Source organism: Meles meles, chromosome 9 (assembly GCF_922984935.1).
Source record: "Meles meles chromosome 9, mMelMel3.1 paternal haplotype, whole genome shotgun sequence".
Taxonomy (NCBI): Eukaryota; Metazoa; Chordata; class Mammalia; order Carnivora; family Mustelidae; genus Meles; species Meles meles.
In genome coordinates this window covers 29,096,804-29,120,356 of record NC_060074.1, presented here as the reverse complement: position 1 = coordinate 29,120,356, position 23,553 = coordinate 29,096,804, and the positions used below count along the sequence as shown (strand labels likewise).

The window sequence follows — 23,553 nt, the reverse complement described above, 5'->3', positions numbered from 1 at the left end:
CGGGTCTGGCTTCTCTCTGCCCTTGAGCCTGTCTTGGCCCTTGCCCTGCTCCTTATTTCTGAGCCCCGAGGTCTACTTGTAGGCCGCGCAGTCAGCCTCCCCCTGGAAGTAGGTTTAATTCGGCCTCCATCCTCTGCCTCCATTCTCAGCCTGGCTCCGCAGCTGCACAGGAGTTAAATCACAAGACAGTGGGAAAGGTGCAGGACTTGAGGGAAGGGGGCACTGAGACTCTTTAATCCAGAATTCCATGAGTTCCTCACAGTGACCGTATGCTTAATCATTGAAACTGTGACACACTGGGGAAATGACAAAGGGTACTTTTAATAATTATAGTGGGGTGGTAGGCATAAATCGGAACTATTCCAGGCAAACTCTCGGGAGGGTGTGGATCATCTAACCCTTTGTCTCCTCCTTTCATCCTTGGAGGCCATACTTTTTCTGTACCCTTCTTCGTAGCACATGCGCGGTGGGGAGGGGCTGGAAACTTATTTTTCCACCCCTTCCCTGCCCCACCTGTCTCCCCAAGTGTCCCCCAAGCTTCATGGCTCCTCTTCTTGCCCAGCAACAGACCATACTCAAGCCGAACTGGGTAGAAAAGCTCTATTATTACAGGTGGGGAGAGGGGAGAGCAATCCAGTGGGGACTCGGGGCTGTGCAGTGTTCTCTCACGAGTCGTAGTATGGTCTTGGGGGTCTACCGTCCTCCCCCAACCTTTGCCTGGGGAGCCTTGAGGCTCGATTTATCTTTCCCTTGGCTCTGGGCTTTGAGGCGATTCGGGTGGAGGGAGTAATGCCTCTTTGCGTCCCTCTGGTCCAGGCCCCTCTCGGGCTGTCCAGCCTCAGCCAGCCTTCGGGCCAGGGCCGACGAGAGAGATTAGTCCTAGATCTGAGCAGGGCATTGAGCCTATGGCAAGAGGAAAGAAGAAAGTCCAGTAGAGAGTATGTGAAGGAAGGGGACAGAAACGATACCGCAGACATGGAGAAGTGAAGAAAGGGAAGAGAGTGAAAAATCAGGCCTTAGGTGTGCTTGTTAGGAAGAGTGAGGTAATTTTTGTGCTTAGGAATGCACAGTCCAAAACTATGGTTTTCACCACCTCTTTTTGCTTTCGGGAGCGTCCTTCCAGGTTTTTCTTACCATCTCAAGCCAGTGTACCCACCCTTCCCAAAAAGGGCCCACTTTAGGATTCATCCCCCTCCAGCCCTTCCCGGATGCTGATATGCACGAAGATGGAAGCCGGGTGGAGGCTGATGCCATCCTTGGAGAGCAGGTGTACGTGGCGGTAGCCTGCAGAGAGGGGAGGAGGGCGTTAAAGGGCAGTGGGGGCGAGGGTGGCAGTGGCAGAGGTGGGAGGATGGGAGGACCAGCCCACCTTGCTGCATGCAGCTCCAAGGCACCGTGTACTGCCCGATAAAGTCATTTCGGGATTTCCGGTTGTAGTCCTCGACCACAAAACGCAGCAGGGCCAGCTGGGGCACCAGGACCTGGAAGCTCAACGTCTGCCCCCAGTATGGATTAAACCCTGGGGCAGGGTGGAGGAGAAAGGAAGTGAAGGAAGAGACCTTGCTGGTTCTTTGCTTTAGGCGCGTCCTGGGTCGCTTCCCTTGTGCTCTAGCAATTTTCCCGAAGATAAGCATTTTATCTTCGGTGAGGAGATTGCGGCCCAGAGCGGATAAGCAATTTGCCCAGGTCACCAGAACTTGCAAGTAAGGGACCAGGATTCAGATCGAAGACATCCAAGCCCTTATTCTTTGTCCTATTACATGATGCCTCCCATGGAGGTGGGAGGGGGTGGGGACAGGGACTGTGTTTCATGGAGGACTGTGCGGTAGGGAAACAGCCACCTTCCTCCCACCTGACTCCCACCACCACCCCCCTCCCCTGCCCAGCACCACCCAGCCTCACCATTGTTCTCCACGTAGCTGGTCTCTTGCCGGCTTTTGTCTGGGCGGACGCCAAAGATCTCCACTCTCACCAGTGGATCCACGATGGACCTCTCTTTACTCGTGTCCTCCTTGGGGAGTTGCTGCCCACTGATGACCTGCAAGCAGGACTCTGGAAACTCACTGGTTCCTGTTCAGCTCAGCCCCACTCCAGCTCGCTCTTACACCGCCAGGAATAGTGGGGGGGGGGGGGGGGCGCTCTAGCCTCTGGCTTTGAGTAATACATGCTCCTCTAGTAACCTATGTGCGATTTAAAATCCACCACAGTAGAAATTGAACGAGGTCTGAAAGAACGTAGGTTCAGCAAACCCTTTCGGGCCCTAACTTGGCCCCAGGCATTGCCGTGGGTACTTTTGGATTACCTATCACAGCAACCCTGTGAGGGGGACTAGCATTCCTCCCATTTGGCAGGGGAGGAGCCTGGGGTTCAGGAACTTGCCCAGAGTTACACGAGTAGTGAGCAGGTTCGAACCTAGGCAGCTGGTTCCCAAATCCCCACCATGCACGGGCTCGCCTGCCTCTCCTGAGGTGTTCTTCACCTGCTGCGTCCCTACCAGGCCCCGCTGCCTCAGCCCCCTGCTTCCATCCTGGCCACCCCAGGTTCTTTCCCACGGTTTTGCTCACCACAGTACCTGGATTAGGAGGGTCTGGGCCTTGAAAGGGCTGATGGGCCGCTCAGGGTGGAAGGAGCTCTGGGCATCACGCAGGAAGTCGGGCTTCAGCACGTAGCCACAGCCACCGTTCTGGCGGAAGAACCCATCACAGATGTCCATCTCCAGCCCCGCAGTCTGCACGTTCATGGCCACTGTGGGTCCCAGGAGAAAGGGAGGGAAGCATACGTTTCAGGAGCCCTCTAGTCCCTCTTTCAGGGAATGAAGGAGATGGATTGGGTGTACTAGGGCCTGCTGGAACACCCTCCATAGATCGTGTCTCTCTCAGCCCAGCACCCTTCAAGCATTCCCTGATCCTCCTGGCCGGCCCCTGGGGCATGTAACCTCCCTGCTGTTGCTGCTGCCCCCTCACCCATCTGGCAGCCAGCATTCCAGAGTTCCTGGGGGTTGTAGTTGGACGAATCTGTCCTCAGGCCGCTGGGGTACACACGGCTTAGCTGCCAGGCGTTGTGTTGCACAAACTCGTTACCTGCATAGAGGGTATAGTAGGTAGATGGCGATGGGGGGATCTCTCCACTTCCCTGGCCTCGGGTACACTGCCTACCCACTTCACTTTCATCCCCAGCATCTCCTGAGGCCAGCTCTCCTCCCCCTAGACCCTTGAGCCCGCTGCTCAGAGCTCCTGTCCCAGTGCGTGCTCTGAGGAGTCGTTTGGCTCCCTCATCCCTCCTTAGTCCCTTGGTCCTCTTTCTTGGGACTCGTCCTCCTGCCCAGCAGCCTGACCCTACCCATCCCAATTCCCTCCCTGGCTCTCCCTTTTGGTCCTGACCGGCCTCCTTGATGAGGCTTCTGGCCTTGGCTTCAGAGAAAGAGGAGGTCTCATAGAAGCGGTAGTGCTCCCTCGAATGAGTGAAGCTGTGGAATGAGACAGACTTCAAGTAGACAACGAGGGCAGAGAGGGATGGACACAAGATGGGTTTGGATTTCTGGAAGAGGAGAAAACAGAGAGGAAGATGGAATTGAACCTTCAGCGAGCCGAGAGAAGAGCCGATGGCCAGGATCTGAATTTCCCCATCCAACCTAAGTCTCTGCCCACTGCCTCCCCTTTGCGGTCTCCCTCCTGCCTCACCTGCTTGGAAAAGAGAAGGGACCCAGCCTTGGAAATAGGAGCCTGAACCATAACCTCACAACAGACAGGCGGACAAAACAGCGGACACATCACAACCTGGGGATGGGAATGGGAATAAAGGCGGTCCTTTGAAACTTGATGGGATCGGTTTCAGCCTCTGGGCTTAAAGGGTCTGCTCTACTGTTACTTTCTGGGTAACAGGTTTTTGATGATTATTTTGAAGCAGAGAGGTGTCCTCCTTACCTCTCACCTTTTAAAAAACCATGAATAGTATATTTTGGTCAAAATGCTAATGAACCCAGACAGTTATGTCGAGGTATGCAAATGGCCAGGGAAGTCACACCGGAAGGATGTGAGGGTCCCAGAATAATATCTCTACATTTTTCTCCTAAATTCCCATTTCCTTCCCTGGACATGGTAGCAGGCTAGACACCACAACCCCGGAGAGGACAGGATAAGCTAGAAGTTAGCTAAGTGAAGGAAGAGCATGAGAACGAGAAAGGCAGACTTCTAACCAGGATCTTGGCTGTCCCACCAATGGCACCCCTTCCCCAGAGGGAGCTGGGCCACTTGGACACAGGCTTCTCAGAGCCTTCACCTTCCCTAACTCTTTCTGCTCCTCTTTTTTGGCTACTTCTGGCCCCTTCTCAGACTCACCTTTTCCAAGAAACCTTCTCTAAGCCCATTTCAGATGTGGTCACAGCAGTCACTTGAGTAAGCCCTATGCCCCCAGTTCAATAGTGCGGGTACACAATCCCTCTCTCTCTCACACACACACACACTTGCAAGCATGCACGCGCACACAGGTGGTTTTCAAACTGGCCTTTAAAGAGACTGAGAAGAAGTACAAAGATGTCTCAAGAGTCAACGGGGGACTCAGGAGAGACCAAATGGGTGCTTCAGCTGGGATGGCTCCGCTTCGATCCCTTTTGTACATAGAGCTCCCATGTACGATTTCAGTCACAAACCATTCCGTGGCCCAAAGAAGTTGGAAAGCCACTGCCATCTCTCTCCATACGATAGTAAATAGTGATGCCACGCGTGCCTCGTTACACTTCTTTCACTGGGGGCAAGGGGCATTTTGCTCCTTGGCCCTCCACCTTGTCTGGCTCACTGGTCTCTCCACACATGAACTCCATTTACAATACAGACTGACCAAATGCCAAAGCAGAAAGACCACCCTCCTGGCGCACCTTCTCCTTCTTTTTGTCCTTACTGCGCGGGCTCAACTCCGGGGACTCAGACTCCAGCTGGGCCTCCAGCTCTGTGTCGGCTTCCTGCTCCCTCTCCAGCTCACACTCTAGCTCTTCCTCCTCTTCTTCTTCCTCAAGATCCTCCTCAAGGGTCCTTAACTTCTTCCCCTTTACCAGGATCTTCCTCCGAAGCTCCTGGAGATAGAAATGAAGGGGCTCATTTCCCTGTCTGCTCTGGGACCCTCCTGGGGGGGCCCTGAAGCTCCCAGTGCTCTCACAGGACCACCTCAAAGGCAGAAGATGTGAGTGGGCTAGAGTCCCCACGGGGTGGCTGCCTGATACATACAGTAGGGGTTCCCTGTCATTAAGCCAACTTGCCACATCTCTATCCAACTGGAAAACACAAAATAAAAAATACTTCACATATGACACATAGAGATTCTGCCCATATTCAAAAGTTACATATAAATGTGAAGGACATAAGAGTGTTAGAAGAAAATGAAGAATCTTTTTGAATAATCTTAAAGTGGGAAAGGCTTTAGAAACAGGAGAAGAGGGGTGCCTGAGTGGCTCAGCTGGTTAAGTGTTTGACTCTTGGTTTTGGCTCAGGTCATGATCTCAGGGTAATGAGATCGCGCCGTGTCGGGGTCCGTGTTGGTGAGGAGTCTGCTTGAGATTCTCTCCTTCTCCCTCTGCCACCCCAACCCCCACTCTCTTTCTCTCAAAAAAAAAAAAAAAAAAAAGAAAGAAAGAAGAGAAAGAAAAGAAAAGAAATAGGACATCTCCTGTTATCATCCATAACTCAGAAGACATACAAAGGACTGTCCAGTTTGACTACATAAACCTTAAAATCCTCCATACGGCAGAAGATACTATGATCCAAAAGCAAAGGCCGCAAAAACAGAAATTTCCCAAAGCATCAATGTCTTTAACATTTAAAAACTTGTTATATACTGGTAAAGAGTATAAACCCCAATAAAGGGGCGCCTGGGTGGCTCAGTGGGTTAAGCCTCTGCCTTCAGCTCAGGTCATGATCCCAGGGTCCTGGGATCGAGCCCCACATCGGGCTCTCTGCTCCGCAGGGAGTCTGCTTCCTCCTCTCTCTCTGCCTGCCTCTTTGCCTACTTGTGATCTCTGCCTGTCAAATAAATTAAAAAAAATCTTTAAAAAAAAAACCCAATAAAAGTGGGTAAATCATATCTATTAATTCAAAAGAAGAAAATATAGACTCTTCTTTTTTATCTTATTTTTTGAAATATTTTATTTGTCTATTTGACAGAGAGATCACAAGAAGTCAGAGAGGCAGGCAGAGAGAGGGGGAAGCAGGCTCCCTGCTGAGCAGAGAGCCCGATGCGGGGTTCAACCCTAGGACCCCGAGATCAGGCCCTGAGGCGAAGGCAGAGGCTTAACCCACTGAGTCACCCAGGCACCCCTAGACTTTTCTTTTTACTTTTTTTTTTAAGATTTTATTTATTTATTTGACACAGAGAGAGATCACAAGTACACAGAGAGGTGGGTAGAAAGGGGAAAGCAGGCTCCTACTGAGCAGAGAGCCCAATGCGGGCCTCGATCCCAGGACCCTGAGATCATGACCTGAGCCGAAGTCAGAGGCTTAACCCACTGAGATACCCAGGTGCCCTAGACTTTTCTTTTTTAAAAACATGACTTTTTTTTTTCCACATTTGTCACTGCAAATCATCTTACTACTGGAGTTATTTGTGGTCCGTCTCTTACACTGTTGGTCAGAGTGCAATTTGGTACTTTTTTCCAGAGTGCAGCTTGGCAGTAATAACCAAAATATCAACACAAGTACTCTTCAACTCAGCAATGTACTTCTAGGAATCCATCTCAGAGAAAGAGTGAATGGGGCGTCTGGGTGGCTCAGTTGGTTAAACTCCAACTCTTGATTTTGGTTCAGGGCATGATCTCAGGGTTCTGGGATCCAGCCCTGTGTGAGGCTCCATGTTCAGTAGGGTGTCTGAGATTCTCTCCCTCTGCCCCTACCCACCCCGCCCCCCGCAAGCTTGTGCTCTCTCTTTCTCTCAAATAACGAAATCTTTTTTTTTTATTTTAAGAGTTTATTTATTTGACAGAGAGAGATACAGTGAGAGAGGGAACACAAGCAGGAGGAGTGGGAGAGGGAGAAGTAGGCTTCCCACTGAGCAGGGAGCCTGATCCAGGACTCAATCCCAGGACTCTGGGATCATGACCTGAGCCGAAGGTAGTCACTTAACAACTGAGCCACTCAGGTGCCCCTCAAATAAAGAAATCTTAAAAGAAGAAGAATGGCGGCAGTAAATGGACAAAGCTATATGTACAAGTGAAAAATTACCAATAACCTGAATGTTTACTATTTACTGGTTAAATAAATAATGGTTCACAACAGAAAATGGAATCCCACAGAGCTACTAAAAGGGAAAAAATTATACATGAAAGGATATTCATAGTATCTATTGTATGTGACATATAAAAGGGGTATAGAAAATGACCCCAAGCGTTCTTAGAAGTGCAAATATATATACACCTATGAGCCATCAGGAAAAAAAATCAAGATCATTCCACTGAAAAAGGAAATAAGAAGAAAATAATTGATTTAAAATTTAGAAAACCTATCAACCATTCTGCCTTCAATTGGACTTTTGGAAAATTTAAATCGTCTCCAAGGATATTCAAGAGTAAGATGGCCCATGGAGGGCTGAGAAGGAGGGAACAGGAAGGGCATGGAGGGGCAAGGATGGGAGAGTATGGAAGCCACGGCAGAGCCTGGGCTGGTGGACAAGGGTGCCTACCTCGGGCGAGGGGAGCTGAGTGGGCAGCAGCCCATCCAAGGTAGTGCTCAGCAACTGCTCCCCCAAGATCTCGGTCAGATGGTATGCCATGACCTGCTGCTGCTCCCAGCTGCAGTGGTTCTCCAGGGACAAGATGACTGGATATTCTGATGTCTGATGGGGAAGGGAGAGAATGCTAGAGCCAGAGGTTCAAAATATGGAACCTCCCTTCCTCTCTAGACCTCCCCTGGTGACTCACTCGGAGTACCCTGATTGCCAAACCCCTCTGACCCTGTTCTGGGCATCAGGGAGGTCTTGCTGGGTCTGGGGCCCACCCCACATCTAAAAGTCACTGTTGGGATCCCAAATCTCAGACCTATACCAGCTGTGCCGAGGTCCCTCTGGGACCTTTGAGCTTTTAGGCTCAGAATGGGAAGGCTAGGCCATTCCCCTAATTATGTGTTCATGTTACACTCTTGTCTCCAGACTCCTGTTGTCCCCCAGCCCTACCCACCACTTCGTCTATTTCCTTATCCACCCTCTCCAAGATGGATGACAGTTGTCAGTGTCTAGGGTGTTGTGTCAGTTGTAAGCATAAGGGTGACAGTGACTAGAAGAATCACTGATCCCTAGCAATTACCTCTAGGACTACTAACGACTAGTGACACATCCAACCCTTATTCATAATCTCTCAATATTTGTCTGATGCTTCCCAGTTAAAATCTCTTGTCTGTCTCTGCCATTTGACACAGCCTCCCCCGCACCCATCTACCTTTTCCAGATCCAGAGGTAGCCACTCTTCCCTCAGATCATCTTCCCTCTCCAGGACGCCCATCCCGGGACTCCTACCTGGAAGGCGTACTGCGCCACAGTGGCCACAACATCTTTGAATGGGATGCGGGAGGTCAGCGTGTGTCCATGGTAAACAATAGGTTCCCCGCTAGGTCCATCCCATATATCCACCTCCACGCAGCGGCACCCCCTCTTCAGTGCCCTGCAAGAACCCCAAGCCCCCAGGGACAGAGAGATCAAGGTCTTATCATCTGTCTAGAGACTCTCTCCCCACTCTGGGGAGAACAGTGCTCACTGGCACTTAGTCCCCAAGACCCCTGCAAGCCACATCTCCGTGAACCCTTCCCTGTCCACCGGGATACTGCTATGGCTCACACTACCTCCACACCCTACCCTCCCCAACTCACGATCTTCCTTCAACAAGTCATCACATACTGCCTCGTGATGCTTCTGGTGTTCTGGTTGTATGGCATTCTGCAACACCTCACTTAGTCAACCTCTCGGTAATTTGTTTGTTTTTTAAAATAAGCTCTTTGGGGGTGCCTGGGTGGCTCAGTGGGTTAAGCCTCTGCCTTCAGCTCAAGTCATGGTCTTGGGGTCCTGGGATCCAGTCCCACATCAGGCTCTCTGCTCAGTGGGGAGCCGGCTTCCCCCTCTCTGCCTGCCTCTCTGCCTACTTGTGATCTCTTGCTCTCTGTCAAATAAAAAAAAAAAGTAAGCTCTATGGCCAATGTGGGGCTTGAACTCATGACCTCCAAGATCAATAGTTGCATGCTGTACTGACTTAGCCAGCCAATCCCCCTCAAACTCTCAGTAAATTTATACTGTATCTTCTCTACTAGATGCTCTAGGGCAGAAACAATATGTTCCACTCATCTTTTAGTTACTAGAAGCTGCTAGTTCAGTTGGTGCCACTATAAAGATTATCTTGACTCTTGGATCCAATCCATGGTTAATCACTGTAAAAGCAGTGATCACTTCTTGGTATTAGCACATGGATTATCTCATTTAATCCTCACAACAACTCAGACAGAATAGGCATTGTTACCATCACAGATAGGGATACTGAGGCCCAAAGAGGTTAAATACTTAGAACAAGAGCACCAAGTGAGACAGCTAGGATTTGACTTCATATGGTCTGACTCCAGAACCTATGTTTCTAACTTCTGTGCTCTATTGCCTTCCAGGCAACATCTAGTTTCTTCATCTGTTCAAAATAAATCTGTCAGGACCTCTGAGTTCTAAGAGAGTTTCACAGCCTATGAAAGAAAAAGAAACTCCATTTACCCATAGAGTTTCAGTACTACCCTCCTGTCAGTCTTCAGCATCTCCTCCAAGTCTCTCAGGAATCCAGGGGTCCTCAGCCCCAAACCCCCCACAACATCTTTTTCATCCCTGTTATCCACCGACAGCACAGATAGCCCCTTCTCATGAGCGGGAACCCTTCCCCCTTGCTCCCCACGCACCGTATGTATCCCTCGATGCTGCTCTGGCCATAAAGCTGGTCCCCCACGAGGTAGGTATTGTGAGAGGAATTGATGTAGTAGTGGTTCAGGGGTTGAGTCATATCCTGGTAAACTGGGAGGCAGGTTGGGTTGAAGATATCTCCGTCCTTCGAGCAGAGGTAGTTGAGGAAACCGTCCATGCTCAGCACGTGTCGCAATTTGCCTGAGGTGCAGAGTAGGGGAAGGCTACAGTGAGGGCATCCCAGCATCCCTCCAGCGCAGCCCTCACTTCGCCCCTCTCCAGGGTCCTGACTTTCAGATGCATCCACTCCCGGCCTCCAGATGCCAAATGTGCTCCACCCACCATCTGTCATTTCAATCATCCCCCCCACTCAGGGAGAGTTAAAGCCACGTGGAGAATCATGAAGACCATTCTAGTTCAGTGGTAGCCAATAGAACTTTCTGCAGTGATGGAGACATTCTCTTCTGTGTGGTCCAGTACACTAGCCTCTAGACATGTGTGGCTATCGAGCGCTTGAGATGTGGCTGTGTGACTGAAGAAGTGAATTTAAAATTTTGATTTTAATTAATTAATTCATTAAATATTGGAAAGTTTTTACTTACTTATTCATTGAAGTAATCTCTATACCCGAAGTGGGGCTAAGACTCATGACCCCGAGATCAAGAGTCATGTGCTTTTCTGACTGAACCAGCCAGATGCCCCAATTTTAGATAATTTAAATTTATCTTATTATTTTTAAGATTTTATTCATTTTTTTAGATAGAACACGCATGTGCGTGCATGTGTGCAAGAGCGGGGGTGGGGAGGAGCAGAGGGAGATGGGGAGAGAGCATCCCAAACAGACTCTCCTGAGCACAGAGCCCAACACCGGGCTCGTTCTCACAACCCTGAAATCATGACCTGAGCCAAAATCAAGAGCGGAAGCTTCACGGACAGTCACCTCGGCACCTTGTTAATTTAAATTTAAATAGTCACACAGAGGGGCACTTGGATGGCTGAGTCACTTGAGCATCTGCTCCTGGTCCCAGCTCAGGTCATGAGTTTGGGGTTGTGGGATTGAGCCCCATATCAGGCTGCTCTGCACTCAGTGTGGAGTCAGCTCGTCCCTCCCTGTCCTCCTCTGCTCTTCCCCCTGCTCAAGTGAGTGCCGGCACTCAAGTGCTCTCTCCCTCTCAAATAAATAAATAAATAAAATATTTTTTAAAAACTTTAAAAAAATAGTCACATGGAGCTCATGATTAGTGTAAGGGGCAGCATTGTATTCAGTGTAAAGGGCTAATTTTATATATGGGGAAACTGAGGCCCAGAGAGCAACAAAGTCAAAGATTTTTAGCGACGCAACCATGGTACATGTGTTTCATTCCCTGGGCTGTGTAGCTACTGCCAGCGATGACCTGAGGGTTTCTTCCTAGCATCAATTCCCATATGGTGTTTTGAAGAGTGTTTGTCTGATATACCCCTGGACTATAATACACCCAAAGGGCCTGAGTTAGGCCCTTTGAAGGCAGGGCCCTGTCACTCCTTCCATAGCCCTCACCCATGATACCAACAATAGCGACAAGTACCGAGCACTTGCTCCGTGCCCGGGACACCCCATGCAGCATCTCTCTGAATGCTCTCGCCAACGTGATGAGGTAGATAGAATAGAATCTGTCCAGGGAGGTTAGGGAATAAAACCAGTAACTGGAGGAACTGGGATTCGAACCCCGGCTGGCAGGTGTCTGAGCTATGCCCATCCCACTGGACTGCACGGTCTTACTGAGGGGAACACTGCTGCCAAGGGTGTGGGGGGGCCTTGGAAGGTGGAACACTCGACCCCAATGCCCAGCTTCGTTGCTCCAGCTTTGACAAGGCCTACAGATAGTGGAGAATGGCTGGAAGTCAGGTAGGAAGTTTCATTCTTAACAGTAAGGACTTAACTCGCGAGAGTAAATCCACCATTGTCGGATGCCTTTCATGCCTGTCATTTCATTTGGTCACCAAGTGTTTTACAAATTAGAAAATCGAGCCTCTGCGGGGTTAAGCAGCTTGGCCAGGATAACTCAGTTAGTAAGAAGCACAGTGGGGCCTTGAGCCCAGGTCCCCTGGAGGAGACTACCCGCACAGCCAGAGTATAGTACCTGACAGCTGAGTGCAGGGGAGGGGACACCACCCAGAGTGGCACGCGGCAGAATAAAAGTAACTGATGTCTACTGGGTCCTGCGCTGGAGAGAGAAGATCTTATTTCTTAACCTTCATGCATTCCTCATCTATTTATTTTTCTGAAATGATTGCTTTACGGCCCCCTTTCTTCCCTGAGCACGGACATAGAATCTGGAATCAGCGATTCCAACCTTTTCTGTCTGGCAGCGTTCTTGTCGGACCTTCTGCTGTATGGGCTAAGCCTAGGTCCTGGCCCATGACAGGGGCTCAAGAAGCATCAGCTGAAGTAGTGAGTGAATGAATGAGTGAATGAATGGAAGGAGTGGGAGTTGAGACCTAGGAAACGTGGGTCAATTGTCCAGCTTTCATTCATCTCATCTCTCTCTCTTTTTAAGATTTTATATATTGGGGCACCTGGATGGCTCAGTCATTAAGTGTCTACTTTTGGTTCAGGTCATGATTCCTTGGTCCTGAGATCAAGCCCAACACCAGGCTCCCTGCTCTGTGGAGAGCCTGCTTTTCCCTCTGCCTACTGCTCCCCCTACCTTGTGCTCTCTCTCTGTGTCAAATAAATAAACAAAGTAAAAAAGATTTTACTTATTTATTTGAGAGGGAGAGAGTGTGTAAGCGAGTGCACAAGCACAAGGGTAGGGGGAGGAGCAGAGGGAGAAGAGTGGAGGGAGAGGGAAAAATAGACTCCCTGTTGAGCGGGGAGCCTGACTCAGATCCCAGGACCCTGAGATCATGACCTGAGCTGAAGGCAGACGCTTAACCCACCGAGCCACCCAGGCACCTCTCATCCGTCTCATCTCTAATTCTCATGCTCAACAGAGCTATTAGGTAAGGTGACCCAGGTTTGAATCCCAATTCCTCCTCTCATTAGCTGTTGGCTTTGAACAAATCATTTGGCCTTTCTAAATCCGAGTTTTGGTCTTTGGCACAACTGACTTAATAACAGAAGCCACTTCAACTGGTCCTTGGAAGGATGAGAAGAGAAAAGACATGTAGAAATGTTAGCACATTAATGGGATACTCAGCAGAAGCTAAATAAGGATTATGCTTTCGATTTACAAGATTATAGTGAGGGCTAGAGGAAGTAAGTGATGTGAAAGTACCTTGTAAATCATTTATTATTAATGTAAATTCCTCTCATTCTGAAGGGGATGGAGGGCAAGGTGATGTCTATCGAAGGAATGGAGAAAGTGCTGAAGACAGAGAGGGCCTATTTGAGCTGTGCTTGGTGAAGCTAGGTGACTGGCCTCCTCTTCATCCGCCTCAGTCGGAACTGACTAGCTTCCTGGCCCAGGGGCTTAGCCACTCCAGAACCACTTGGAGAATTTGGAGAAAGCCCAAGAAAGGGCAGGGAGCCAGCATTTAAAGAAACAGCAAACAGAAACCATGAAGGGAGATGTAAGAAAAGGAATCAGGCACTTAAGAAGAAGCTAAAGGGAGAGGACCAAGGACCTTTTTTTTCCACTGGGGGCAAACGTTAACATCAGGACAAACTTACTCTAAAAGTGGAGTATGAGCACTGTGGAGGAAAGGGAGCTTATGGAATGTTCTTCCTTCTGAGGGATACAGTGCTATGGAGGAGACTCCTGTCTTATCTGGGCAGGAAACTGCTGCTCTCCTTCCCTGGGAGTGGTTGAATGAGGTAAGATGCTTGTGCAGGGACTGGGGTAGGTAGGGGTGGGGCTACGTCTTCCCTGAGTTAGGCAGAAGGTGGCTTATCTCTGGACCTTTCTAAGGTCCCCCTCCTCGCCCATGTCCAGTACCCCTCCGCCCTAACCCTCTTACCACTATCTGAGGGCTCATAGCGGTCGATGAGTTCCAGAGCAAGGTCAGAAGCTCGCTCTCCTTCTTTCTGCTCCTCTCGGAGGAAGTCCACAAATTCCAGCAGGGTCAGCTTCTGCCCATCCGCCGAAAAGGTTTCAAACAGCTCTTGCACCTCTGTACGCTTAGTCAGAGCCTTATAGAACTCTACAAACTCTTGTCCCTCCAGAGTCCCAGACTCGGACATGTCTGCTGCCTGCAAGCGAGGGTTTAGAGGATGGTGGGAAAATCCTTTTACGAGCACATCGTATGGCCATCTGGCTGACAGGTGGATACAAACATGTTTCCACAAAATTCTCCCAGGGCTCCTGACACTTTGTGTTCATAGAAGCCGCTTTGGTAAGTAAAAAACAAAATGGCAGCCTCATCATTTGCTACTAGAGAAAAATTTCAATTAGAAAGGGTTAAATGCCCCAGCAAGTGCCTAAAAGTTCTAAAGATCCCTCTTCCTATTTCATTCACATTCCAGTGGGACTTTTCCATTGTGACTAGGGACCTAGGAAGTTCTGGTCATGGACAGAGAGGTCATTGAGATCTGACACAGTAACATATGGTTGTTCCCCCTTCATAAGACTAGGCATCATCTTTCTCAGAAGATGGAAGGGTAAGAACCATGACCTACACTCTCCATTGAACCTGGCATAGTGGTAAGGCATATAGGAGAGATTCAATAAAGAGTGATGCTGGATAGGCTCACCTACATTGGGCCGCGTGAGAACGTGGCCTTGGCTGGCTTCTGAAGATCCTTCCCCAAAAAAGACTCACCTGGAAAAGCTGGAAGGCATATTCTTGGTCCATTTTCATGTTCATCAGGTGCAGTAAACGCTGGACTTCCTGGAAACTCATCCGGCCATCCTGGTTCTTATCTCCACGCTGGAACCAGTCACTCAGCCATCCAGGTGGGAGTCAAGGCCAAAGCACGGTGTGTGTTTGTGTATGCAGGTGTGTGTGCCTGTTCATCCACTGACATCGTCTCCCCTAGCTTTGCTACAAGTCTCTCCTCCATGCCAGTGCATTTGCCATATTAACTTCCAGAATAATCTTGTCCCTGCATGGCTCAGATGCCTGCAGGGTCCTCCCTATTGCCTACAGAAAGAAGCCCCAATTTTTTAACCTAGATTGAAGGTCTTCATCCCCACGATCTGCCGCCCCCGCAGCCTTCTCAACACACTTCTCTTTTCCCCGTACTTTAGCCAGAATCTCCCTCCTGCTCTTCAATGTCCTCCCACCTGTCCTTTGGTGTCTCTGAGCCTTTCCTCATGCTATTCCCTCAGGCAGGAGAGCCTTCTTCCCTCCTTTCTTTATGTTCAAGTTCTATTCCTTTTCAAGGCTCAGCTCACATGCAACCTCCTCCCTGACGTTTTCCCAGAACTCTCTCAGCTAGAATTAAACGTTTTTCCTTCCTTTGAATACCCACAAATAATTTCAGTCCACTGGAAGTTCACTTCCAGGGTACTTAAGTGATTTACACAAATCCCTTTTCTCCACCGACTAAATGCCTGAGTCTCATTCATCTTTTCATCCCTAAAGCCTGGCACAGTGCAGTGCCTAATACCTTCTGCTTCATAGACAGTGAATGAATGAATGAAGGAAGGAAGGAAGGAACAAAAAAATGAATGAAAGACCTAGCATGGAAGGTGAATACAATCTAGGAAGCCTGAATGAGTCAACACCATGAAGTTCCGCTTCCTAGTCCTGGCGTAGTTCATGCCACTGGGATCTTCTGCTCAGCTCTCAAGATCAGCACCTTGTTGGGTCCTTTGCCTCTCACGTCCCTTCCACCCATCCCGAAAGTCCGGATTTCTGCCCATCCTCTGCCTGGTTATGCCTTTGGCATCCCAAGCCTCCATTACGCCTTTGATGTCCTCTGCCTCACAGTGGCCTGAGCTGTCCTTGCCCACCCCATCCAGATTCTTAGCCACCCCCTGCCCAGTGCAGTGCACCCCTGCCTGTCTCTAGCCTTGTGGCATCTGGCTCTTTCAGTGACCCCCAGCCCCCCACTCTGACTCCATCCTGCCGATACTGGTCCAGCCGCTCCTGTTGGTCCATGCCAGTGACAAAGTCAACCAGAAGCTGCAGTCCCTGCATCCATATCTTGGCCTCCTCGGCGCTGTTGGCCACCAGGTCCAGGTTGGAGCGGCGGCCGTGGAAGACGATGGTGAAGCCCTGCTCCAGGGGGAGCTCCTCTGCCAGGCTGCGCAGCAGCTCAGACTCCTGGCCCTCCCGCACGCTCTCCACATCAGAAATCGAGACTGCCAGGGAGGAAACGGGGAGGACACAGGGGACAAGAGTCTGCCAAATTGCAGGGGTGAAGGGTCGGAGGAGCCCCAACCTCCACAGGATGAAATCCCTAAAGACAGAGTACAGGGAGAGGCAGATCTCTGGGATTCAGGTTCCCCGTGAGTCACTGCCATGCTCAGAGGCAGCCTGGCAAGGGGCCTGTGCTGGGTGGGGCAAGACCTGGCTTCAGGACAGCAGCTGGCAGTGTGACACAGACCAAAATGACTTAACCCCTCAGCACCCTCGTCTGAAATAAGGGATGGTCCCATCTATGGCCAGTCCACCTGGTGACCCCTGGTGTGGCTGATGGATGGAAACACACTTAAAGGTAGAAGCGGTTACATCAAAGCATGGTACGTCCAAGTTCAATGTCCCTGTTCCAGGCTTGAGGGCCTCCTCTTTCCAGATGTCTAGGAAAGAGCCAGAGAAATTCTTCCACCCCCTTTCCTCAGCTGGGGGGTGCTGTGGCTCGTGAGCTTTGATTGTGTCTCTAAAACGGACTGTCTCAGATGTGTCCTGTGATCATATCTTTAGAGGGGGCATAAAGCATCTGGTCAAGAGGATACACATGGTTGTGCTGCATTTATGATATTTAAAAATATTCACCATAGGGGTGCCTAGGTGACTCAGTCAGTTAAGCATGTGCTTTTGGCTCAGGTCATGATTTGGGGGTCCTGGGATCGAGCGCCACCTTGGGCTCCCTGCTCCAAGGGGAGCCTGCTTCTCCCTCTCCCTCTGCCTGCTGCTCCCCTACTTGTGCTCTCTCAAATAAATAAATAAAAGCTTTAAAAAATAATACTCATCATAATGGCTAACTTGTGAAAGGCATCCTGGCTTCAGGTGACACGTTAGGCACTTTGTACATTAACTTGCCGAGTCCCTTCTAGGCAGGAACCGTTCAGTCCTCATTTTGCAGATGAGGAAACCAAAGCTTAATGTAACTTGTCCAAAGCCACTCAGCTAGAAAGTGGCCGAGCCAGAGCTTTGATCCGGGCAGTCTGATGCATGAGATCATGCTCTCACTATAATGATAATAAAACAGAACCTAGGACTTACTGAGCCTTATTATGAGCCAGAACCCCCCTAAGACTTTTATGTGCAATAATGGATTGAATTTTCATAAATAGCTTTAAGAGGCAAGTACTATTGCAATTCCCACTCTACAGGCTCAGAGGTAAATGTAAGAGGGACAGCATGAGGACACAGCATAGGACCCTCATCCCTCCCCTGCTCTCAAGCCGCTGGGCTCTTTAGGGTCCGATTCCCACCTGCTCCCCCACCCCGCACCCGTGCCAAGCTATCCACATGACTCACAGGTGGGCTTGGCAGTGCCTCCCGCCTGCCTGGCGTGCCAGACTGTCATGCCATCATCCTGAAGTCTGAAGTATCTTAGCTTCTTCCAGCTTTTGGACCTCACCTTGCGCATCAGCGTGCCTTTCTGCATCAGCAGTAAGTCTTCACTGATGGGCAGCCCTGGGCCAGGAAAAGAAGGAGCTGGCTGGACAGCCGGCGGGAAGGGTAGAGGGCCCAGAAGGCGTTCTTGACCAGGGGTCCAGACTCCTCCCCGCCTCCCCATCCCTGGGCGGTCTCCTGAAAGCCTCCTCTCCCACTGGAGTACTCACGGCCTTGCATCAGAGACGCCATCACCCACTGCTCCACCAGCTGGTGCTGGAGTCACCTGGAAGAGCAAGGAGGAACAAAGGGTTCTGCGTTCATACTGGGGATCTTAGAATAAGAGATCAAAGGAGGAAGAGAAGGAAACCTGTGCATTCTGACGGCCCATGAGGAGCCAGGAGCTTCACCCACCTACTCTTTTTTTAAAAAAATATTTTGTTTATTTATTTGACAGAGAGAGAGAGAAAGAGAGAGAGAGAACAACCAGGGGGAAAAGCAGAGGGAGGGGGAGAAGCAGACTCCCCATTGAGCAGGGAGCCTTATATGGGGCTCAAACCCAGGACCCTGGGATCATGACCTGAGCTGAAGGCAGACACTTAATCGACTGAGCCACCCAGGCACCCCCATCCACATAGTCTTTAGCTCTTTTGTACGTCTAGTTTGAGTCTGATGACTTTGAGGCTTAGAGGGGCTACAAAACTTGCATCAGATCACATAAGGATTCAGAATTTAAAACCAAATGTCTGATCCCACAGTGTCTGCTCTTTTGCATAGTCATCTCCACAGAGGGTTGTAACAGGGCTTTCTGCCCAAAACCCCAGAGTCACCCCTCAGCTCCCGATTATTAGGGATCACCATCTTGCTGGCTGCCCCCTTTCAGAACGTGGAATCTCTCTATATCCTAGCCTTCTCTTCTCCACGGGGACTCACCCCAGCTGCTGTATCTAGGAAGCCCTCTCCCTGGTCACTTGCAGATCCCCCCTCCAACCCCTGGCACCAGAGGGGCCAAGGCAGAGTGCTGCTTTGGCCTCTAAAGTGACCCCTTGTGCCATACTTGCTACACAAGCCACCTTCTTCTGCCTTCCCACACTTTACACGCCTTAGCCTAACAGTTGTTCCCAACAGCTTAACGGACCGGGTGAGCTACATAGTCTTAGAAATAAATGCATTTTCAAGTTTTCTCTGCCTCCTGAAGAAGAGAGCCCTCATTAAGATACATGCTCCTTTAGGACCTGGTTAAGTTGCCCTAGTAGGTAACAACAAACTGCTCTCGAAAGGGCAAAAGAGGGGACACCTGGGTGGCTCCATTGGTTAAACGTCTGCTTTCATCTGGGGTCATGATCCTGGAGTCCTAGGATAGAGCCCTTCGTTGGGCTCTATGCTCAGTGGGGTGCCTGCTTCTCCCTTTCCCTCTGCCTTCCCCCAGCTTGTGCGCACTCTCTCTCTCACCCAGTCATAAATTAATTAGTTAATTAATTAATCTTTAAAAAAGAGCCAGAAAGCTCGATATGTAGCCACATTGATTTGAGCTGTGCCCTCTAGGAAATCCTCAACTCTTGACCAAATCATTCTGGACGAAGCAAAGCGCAAGAAACATAAAGCTCTATGCTTTGCATAAGCAGAGGAACGGCACTTGAATAGAGATGCTGTGTTTTTTAATGGATAAGTTTACATTTTGACAACGGTGAGCATCTAAAGCACGAAAAACATTTCTAAAGTCATCATTCAGTTGGTGCTCTCTTAGAACACGGTGTGGCTCAACTCCCTGGGTCTCACAAATGAAAAGCGGGAAGTCCAGAAATGTGGTGTGACCTGTCTGGGGTCACACAGCATCTCTTTAGCTGGAAGAGCCTATCAAGTCACCCAGGGGTGGCTAAATCTTTAGGAGGAAAGTAGGGGTCACTAAAAACACAGTTCCCCTGACTGGAGGACCTAGAGAAGGCTTTCAAAGGAATAGCAAATACACAGGTGCCCAGAGCGAGAAGGGAAGGTTGGGAGCCAGTCTGTACCTAAGTGGGAAAGATAACTCAAGGCAGCCCTCAGGAGAGAGAGAACCCTGCCACAGTTCCAAAAAGCCAAGGTTTGCTGGCTGAGGCTGAATATAATGAGCCTGGGTGAGACCAGAAGCCGCCTCTGGATGGATGAAGGGCCCCAGAGTGCTTCATGAGAGGCAGAAATGCAGCTCCCCGTTTCGGACTGGTGATGTAGCTTGGTGACCAAAGCTCGCAAAAACTGGATGAGGACAGAAATAACAGGTCTCTCCTAAGTATCTCAGGTCCCCAGAATCCAGAGGAAGGGGGAAGCCTGGGATTCTGGTCCCTCTTGCCAACAACCTGCTTTATCTACTCTTTGAATTTCAGCTCCCACGTCTGGGGCATAGGGACCGTGGGATGGGGTGGATCTCGGCTCTGGGAGAAGACAGAATTCCCTTCCCCTATACCTGGACCCAGGAACCTCACAATTGTGTCCTGCAACATGGGACACCTCCGCTCAAGTGCCAGGACACCCCTATTTTGGAGCCTATCTCCTCTCAAACAAGCCTTCGAAAATTATTTTATCCTTGCCAAACTTTTCCAAGCCTAGTGCTGGGTACGTGCTCTTCTAATCCTCCTCCCATTCCTGACTCACTATTTTAAACCTAGATCCAGGGGACACGTGGCCATATGATGGCTGATTTCAACTCAGGGAGACACAAAATGTCAGACTTGGGCTTCGTTTTATACAGAAGGGCTAGAAAGATTAGCTGAAGTGCCAGAGCCATTGAAGGAATTATGTGATGGAAGTGGGACCAGAACCACGGTTCCTTGTGACTAGCTCAGAGATCTCAGCAAGGCCCGGCCCTTAGAAAGGGTTTTCTCTAGGAGCCCCTGGGTGGCTCAGTCTGTTGCATGCCTGACTCTTGGTTTCAGCTCAGGTCATGATCTCATGCTTGTGGGATCGAGCCCTACATCAAGCTTCGTGCTCAGCACAGAGTCTTCTTGATATCCAGTCTCTCCCTCTTCCTTTGCCCCTCCTCCTGCTCTATCTAAAATAAATAAATAAACCGTAAAAAAAAAAAAAAAAAAGGAAAATCCTTTCTTTCCAAAGGAAAACTTAGAAAGCCGGTTAGAGCAGGGCTAAGAACCAACAAGGGACATGGATAATTTACCTCCCCGCCTCTGTCATTCTCGGCCCCCACCATGTCCCACTTGATAGCCTTTCTCTTCTCTCTTCCCATTTCTCTCCTTTCCCCATCCTGGTGCCTTTCTTTTTCTTTCTCCCAGCTCACTCTTCTCTCCTGATCCCATCTCCCTCTACTTGCTCACTTGTCAGCCTCTCTGTGCTCTCCACTCCTTATCCTTCTCCCCACTCCTTCTTCCCTCACCTCTTCCTCTTTTTCTTTCTTCTCTAATTCCCAATAGGTCGGGTTCTCGTTCTCTGTGGGGATTTTGAGCCCGAGATCCAGGAAGGAGAAGGACCCACAGAAGCACACCCCTGCCCTCAGCCTCACTTCCCCCGTATCCTAGGAGACAGACTGAACACACTGTCCAGAGAATGTAACTTAGAACCCAGGTGTTCTAGGTCTTGGTGTTGCCTCCGGTGTCTGAAGGTAGGATGGGAAGGACGGTGATGCAGGTGCAGTGGGGAGAGAAGGAACAAAGGACTGGGAGTGGGAGCAAGAGGTGAGGGGCAGAGGATGAAGACTGAGAATACGAGGTTGGGTCTTAACTGTTTACTCCTAGACGCGAATGTGGAGATCCTCAAGGACACAGATGATAACCTCTATGAAACACATGAGAGAAAAGACACAAAGTAAGATGGGAAGTGGCCGGGGCTGCCCAGTAAGATTTGGTCCTCAACTTACAGGTGGCTGTAAGAGATGGACCTTGGCAGAGTTGCCAATAGTGCCAATGACATTATGGTGAAATTCGAGGTGTCTCAGGGTTCTCTGAAGGGGCAGGAAGGAAGAGAATCATTATGTCTACTCTCTTGCTTCTGAGCAGGATTATTGGGTGACCTCATCCATATAAAGAAGACAGAATGGCTTCGGTCATAGGTAGCCTTCAGAAGGTTAAACTTGAAGACTCTTGTATTCATAACTCATCTAAGTTCCTGGCTATATTGAAATCCTAGTTCAAATAGAGATTCCTTAGCCTCACCCAAAATCTACTGGATCAGAATTTGCTAGGAGGGAGCTCAGAATATTTATTTTAAAAAAGAACCCCTGGGGTGCCTGGGTGGCTCAGTGGGTTAAAGCCTCTGCGTTCTGCTCAGGTCATGATCATAGGGTCCTGGGTTCGAGCCCCGCATCGGGCTCTCTGCTCAGCAGGGAGCCTGTTTTGCCTGCCTCTCTGCCTACTTGTGATCTGTCTGTCAAATAAATAAATAAAATCTTAAAAAAAAAAAAAGAGCCCCTATGACACACATAAGTCTAGGAAACCCTGAATTCCTATCACAGATCAGGAAGCTGCTGTCCAAAGTCACATAGCTGGTTAGTGTGGCAAAATCAGGACTAGAAGCAGGTGCTTTTCCCAGCACAGCCCTTGGCCATGCCAACCAACTGTCCCGGCCCATGGAGCAGACTAAGAACAAGTACGGAGCTCAAACCCCAGCTCTTTCTAAGGAAATCTCTATCATCTTCCTTGGGTCTTCGGGAATCCTCAACATTCTGTTAATGAATCTATCCTTACTCCAATCTCTATCTTCCTTTACTAGGATGGGGCTCGCTTCTGAGTGGTAGCTAAGAGGTCCCCGTGTAAGGGGTGACTGCCACAGTCAGGAGGAAACTGTAAATCAGAGGGCTAGAGAGAACCAAAACATGGGAGCCTTGCTGACATGTTAGGGCTAAGGAGTCCAGGGTACAGTTTAATCAGGGTGGGGATAAGCATGTGGAGGACAGAGTTAGGGACTCAGGCAGGGCAGAGTTGGGAGCAGAGGCTGGTCAGAGCCTCCGGGGCCCTTACCCCCTTACCGTGGGCAGGAGAGTGATCCTGTGTCTGTGAGCTGTGCGATGCTCTCTCCTGTGGGACGAGGAAACCCAGCTGGGCTCTCTCTCTCCTCTCTCGCTGGCTGGCTCGCTGGCTTCCTCCCCTTTTCTACTGCAGTTTGCTGCTGTGACTGGCAGACTCGAAGCCAAAGGGAAGGAGTAGGGAGGGGAGAGGTATGAGCTCTCGCCTCAGTCCAGCCCTTCCAACTCTTAAAGGCCCAGGACTCTGGTCAATGGGAGGGAGTACTGGGGGAGGGGTGGGTAGACAAGGATTAAAGGAGGAGAAGCCCGGCTGCCCTTCATCTTGATGCCAGCCTTCATTGACCCCAATCCTGCAGTAGATTTCAGAGTGAAACCAGAGGAGTGTCTGAGTTGCAGCGCTCCGTGAATCACTGCTTTTCATTCTGCACGGGTTCTCCCTGAATGTCACACAGCTGTCTTTGCCCTTATTTCATCTGGCTCCTTTCCAGGGTGTCTGTTCCACCGGCCGGCTTCTGTGTCTCCGCATCCTGCCTTGCAGAGAACTCGGTCTAGCTGTGGTACAGGGGAAGGAAAAAAGAAATAGGACGGGGAAGGAGGCACCTGAGGAGAAAGGGCAGAGAAGAATCCTAGAGGGTAGAGGGACAGGTTAGTATCTCTGTATACTTTGGGCATTCGCTAAGTATTAAAGGAATATATACCTTCGTGCATGAAACAATTCCTTCAATTTACATGGATGCATTCTAGGAACGTTTGTTCAGCACCTCCAGTGTGCAAGGACGTGTGTATATCTTCATAAAGATGTGTGTAGAGAGGATGTGGACCCATGGTATTGTAAGAATCAAGGGCAAAAAGTGGGGCACAAGATTGGAAAGACACCCGGGGGAAAGAAAGGTGATGAGCTTCTTGCAAGGTGAATGAGCAGGTGGCTGAAACAGAAACCAAGATTGAGGAAAGGGGAGCAAGTTAGGAGAGGACTATAGAGGATCATAAAAGGCTTCATTATGGCCCGTACTATACACTGAGACCAAGACCCAGGGAAGTCTTGGCAATGTCCT

General features: G+C 49.9%; 1 protein-coding gene across 2 annotated transcripts; it reads right to left on the bottom strand.

Moving 5' to 3' along the window:
- Positions 1-117: 117 nt before the first annotated feature.
- On the bottom strand, positions 118-22,724 carry PLCD4 (phospholipase C delta 4). 2 transcript variants are annotated; one of them, XM_046019186.1, is made up of 16 exons: positions 22,502-22,724; positions 17,778-17,833; positions 17,470-17,628; positions 15,899-16,127; positions 14,641-14,770; positions 13,840-14,071; positions 9,900-10,101; positions 8,491-8,635; positions 7,663-7,815; positions 4,874-5,068; positions 3,381-3,537; positions 2,964-3,080; positions 2,573-2,745; positions 1,903-2,038; positions 1,370-1,519; positions 118-1,284 (listed from the first exon to the last, which is right to left on the bottom strand). In XM_046019186.1, the coding sequence occupies exons 2-16, from the start codon at positions 17,797-17,799 to the stop codon at positions 1,178-1,180; spliced, it is 2,307 nt and encodes a 768-aa protein (XP_045875142.1). In that variant the 5' UTR covers positions 17,800-17,833; positions 22,502-22,724; the 3' UTR covers positions 118-1,177. The 2 variants fall into 2 exon arrangements, with proteins under 2 accessions (XP_045875142.1, XP_045875141.1); XM_046019185.1 differs by having other exon boundaries at positions 2,964-3,537.
- Positions 22,725-23,553: the final 829 nt, after the last annotated feature.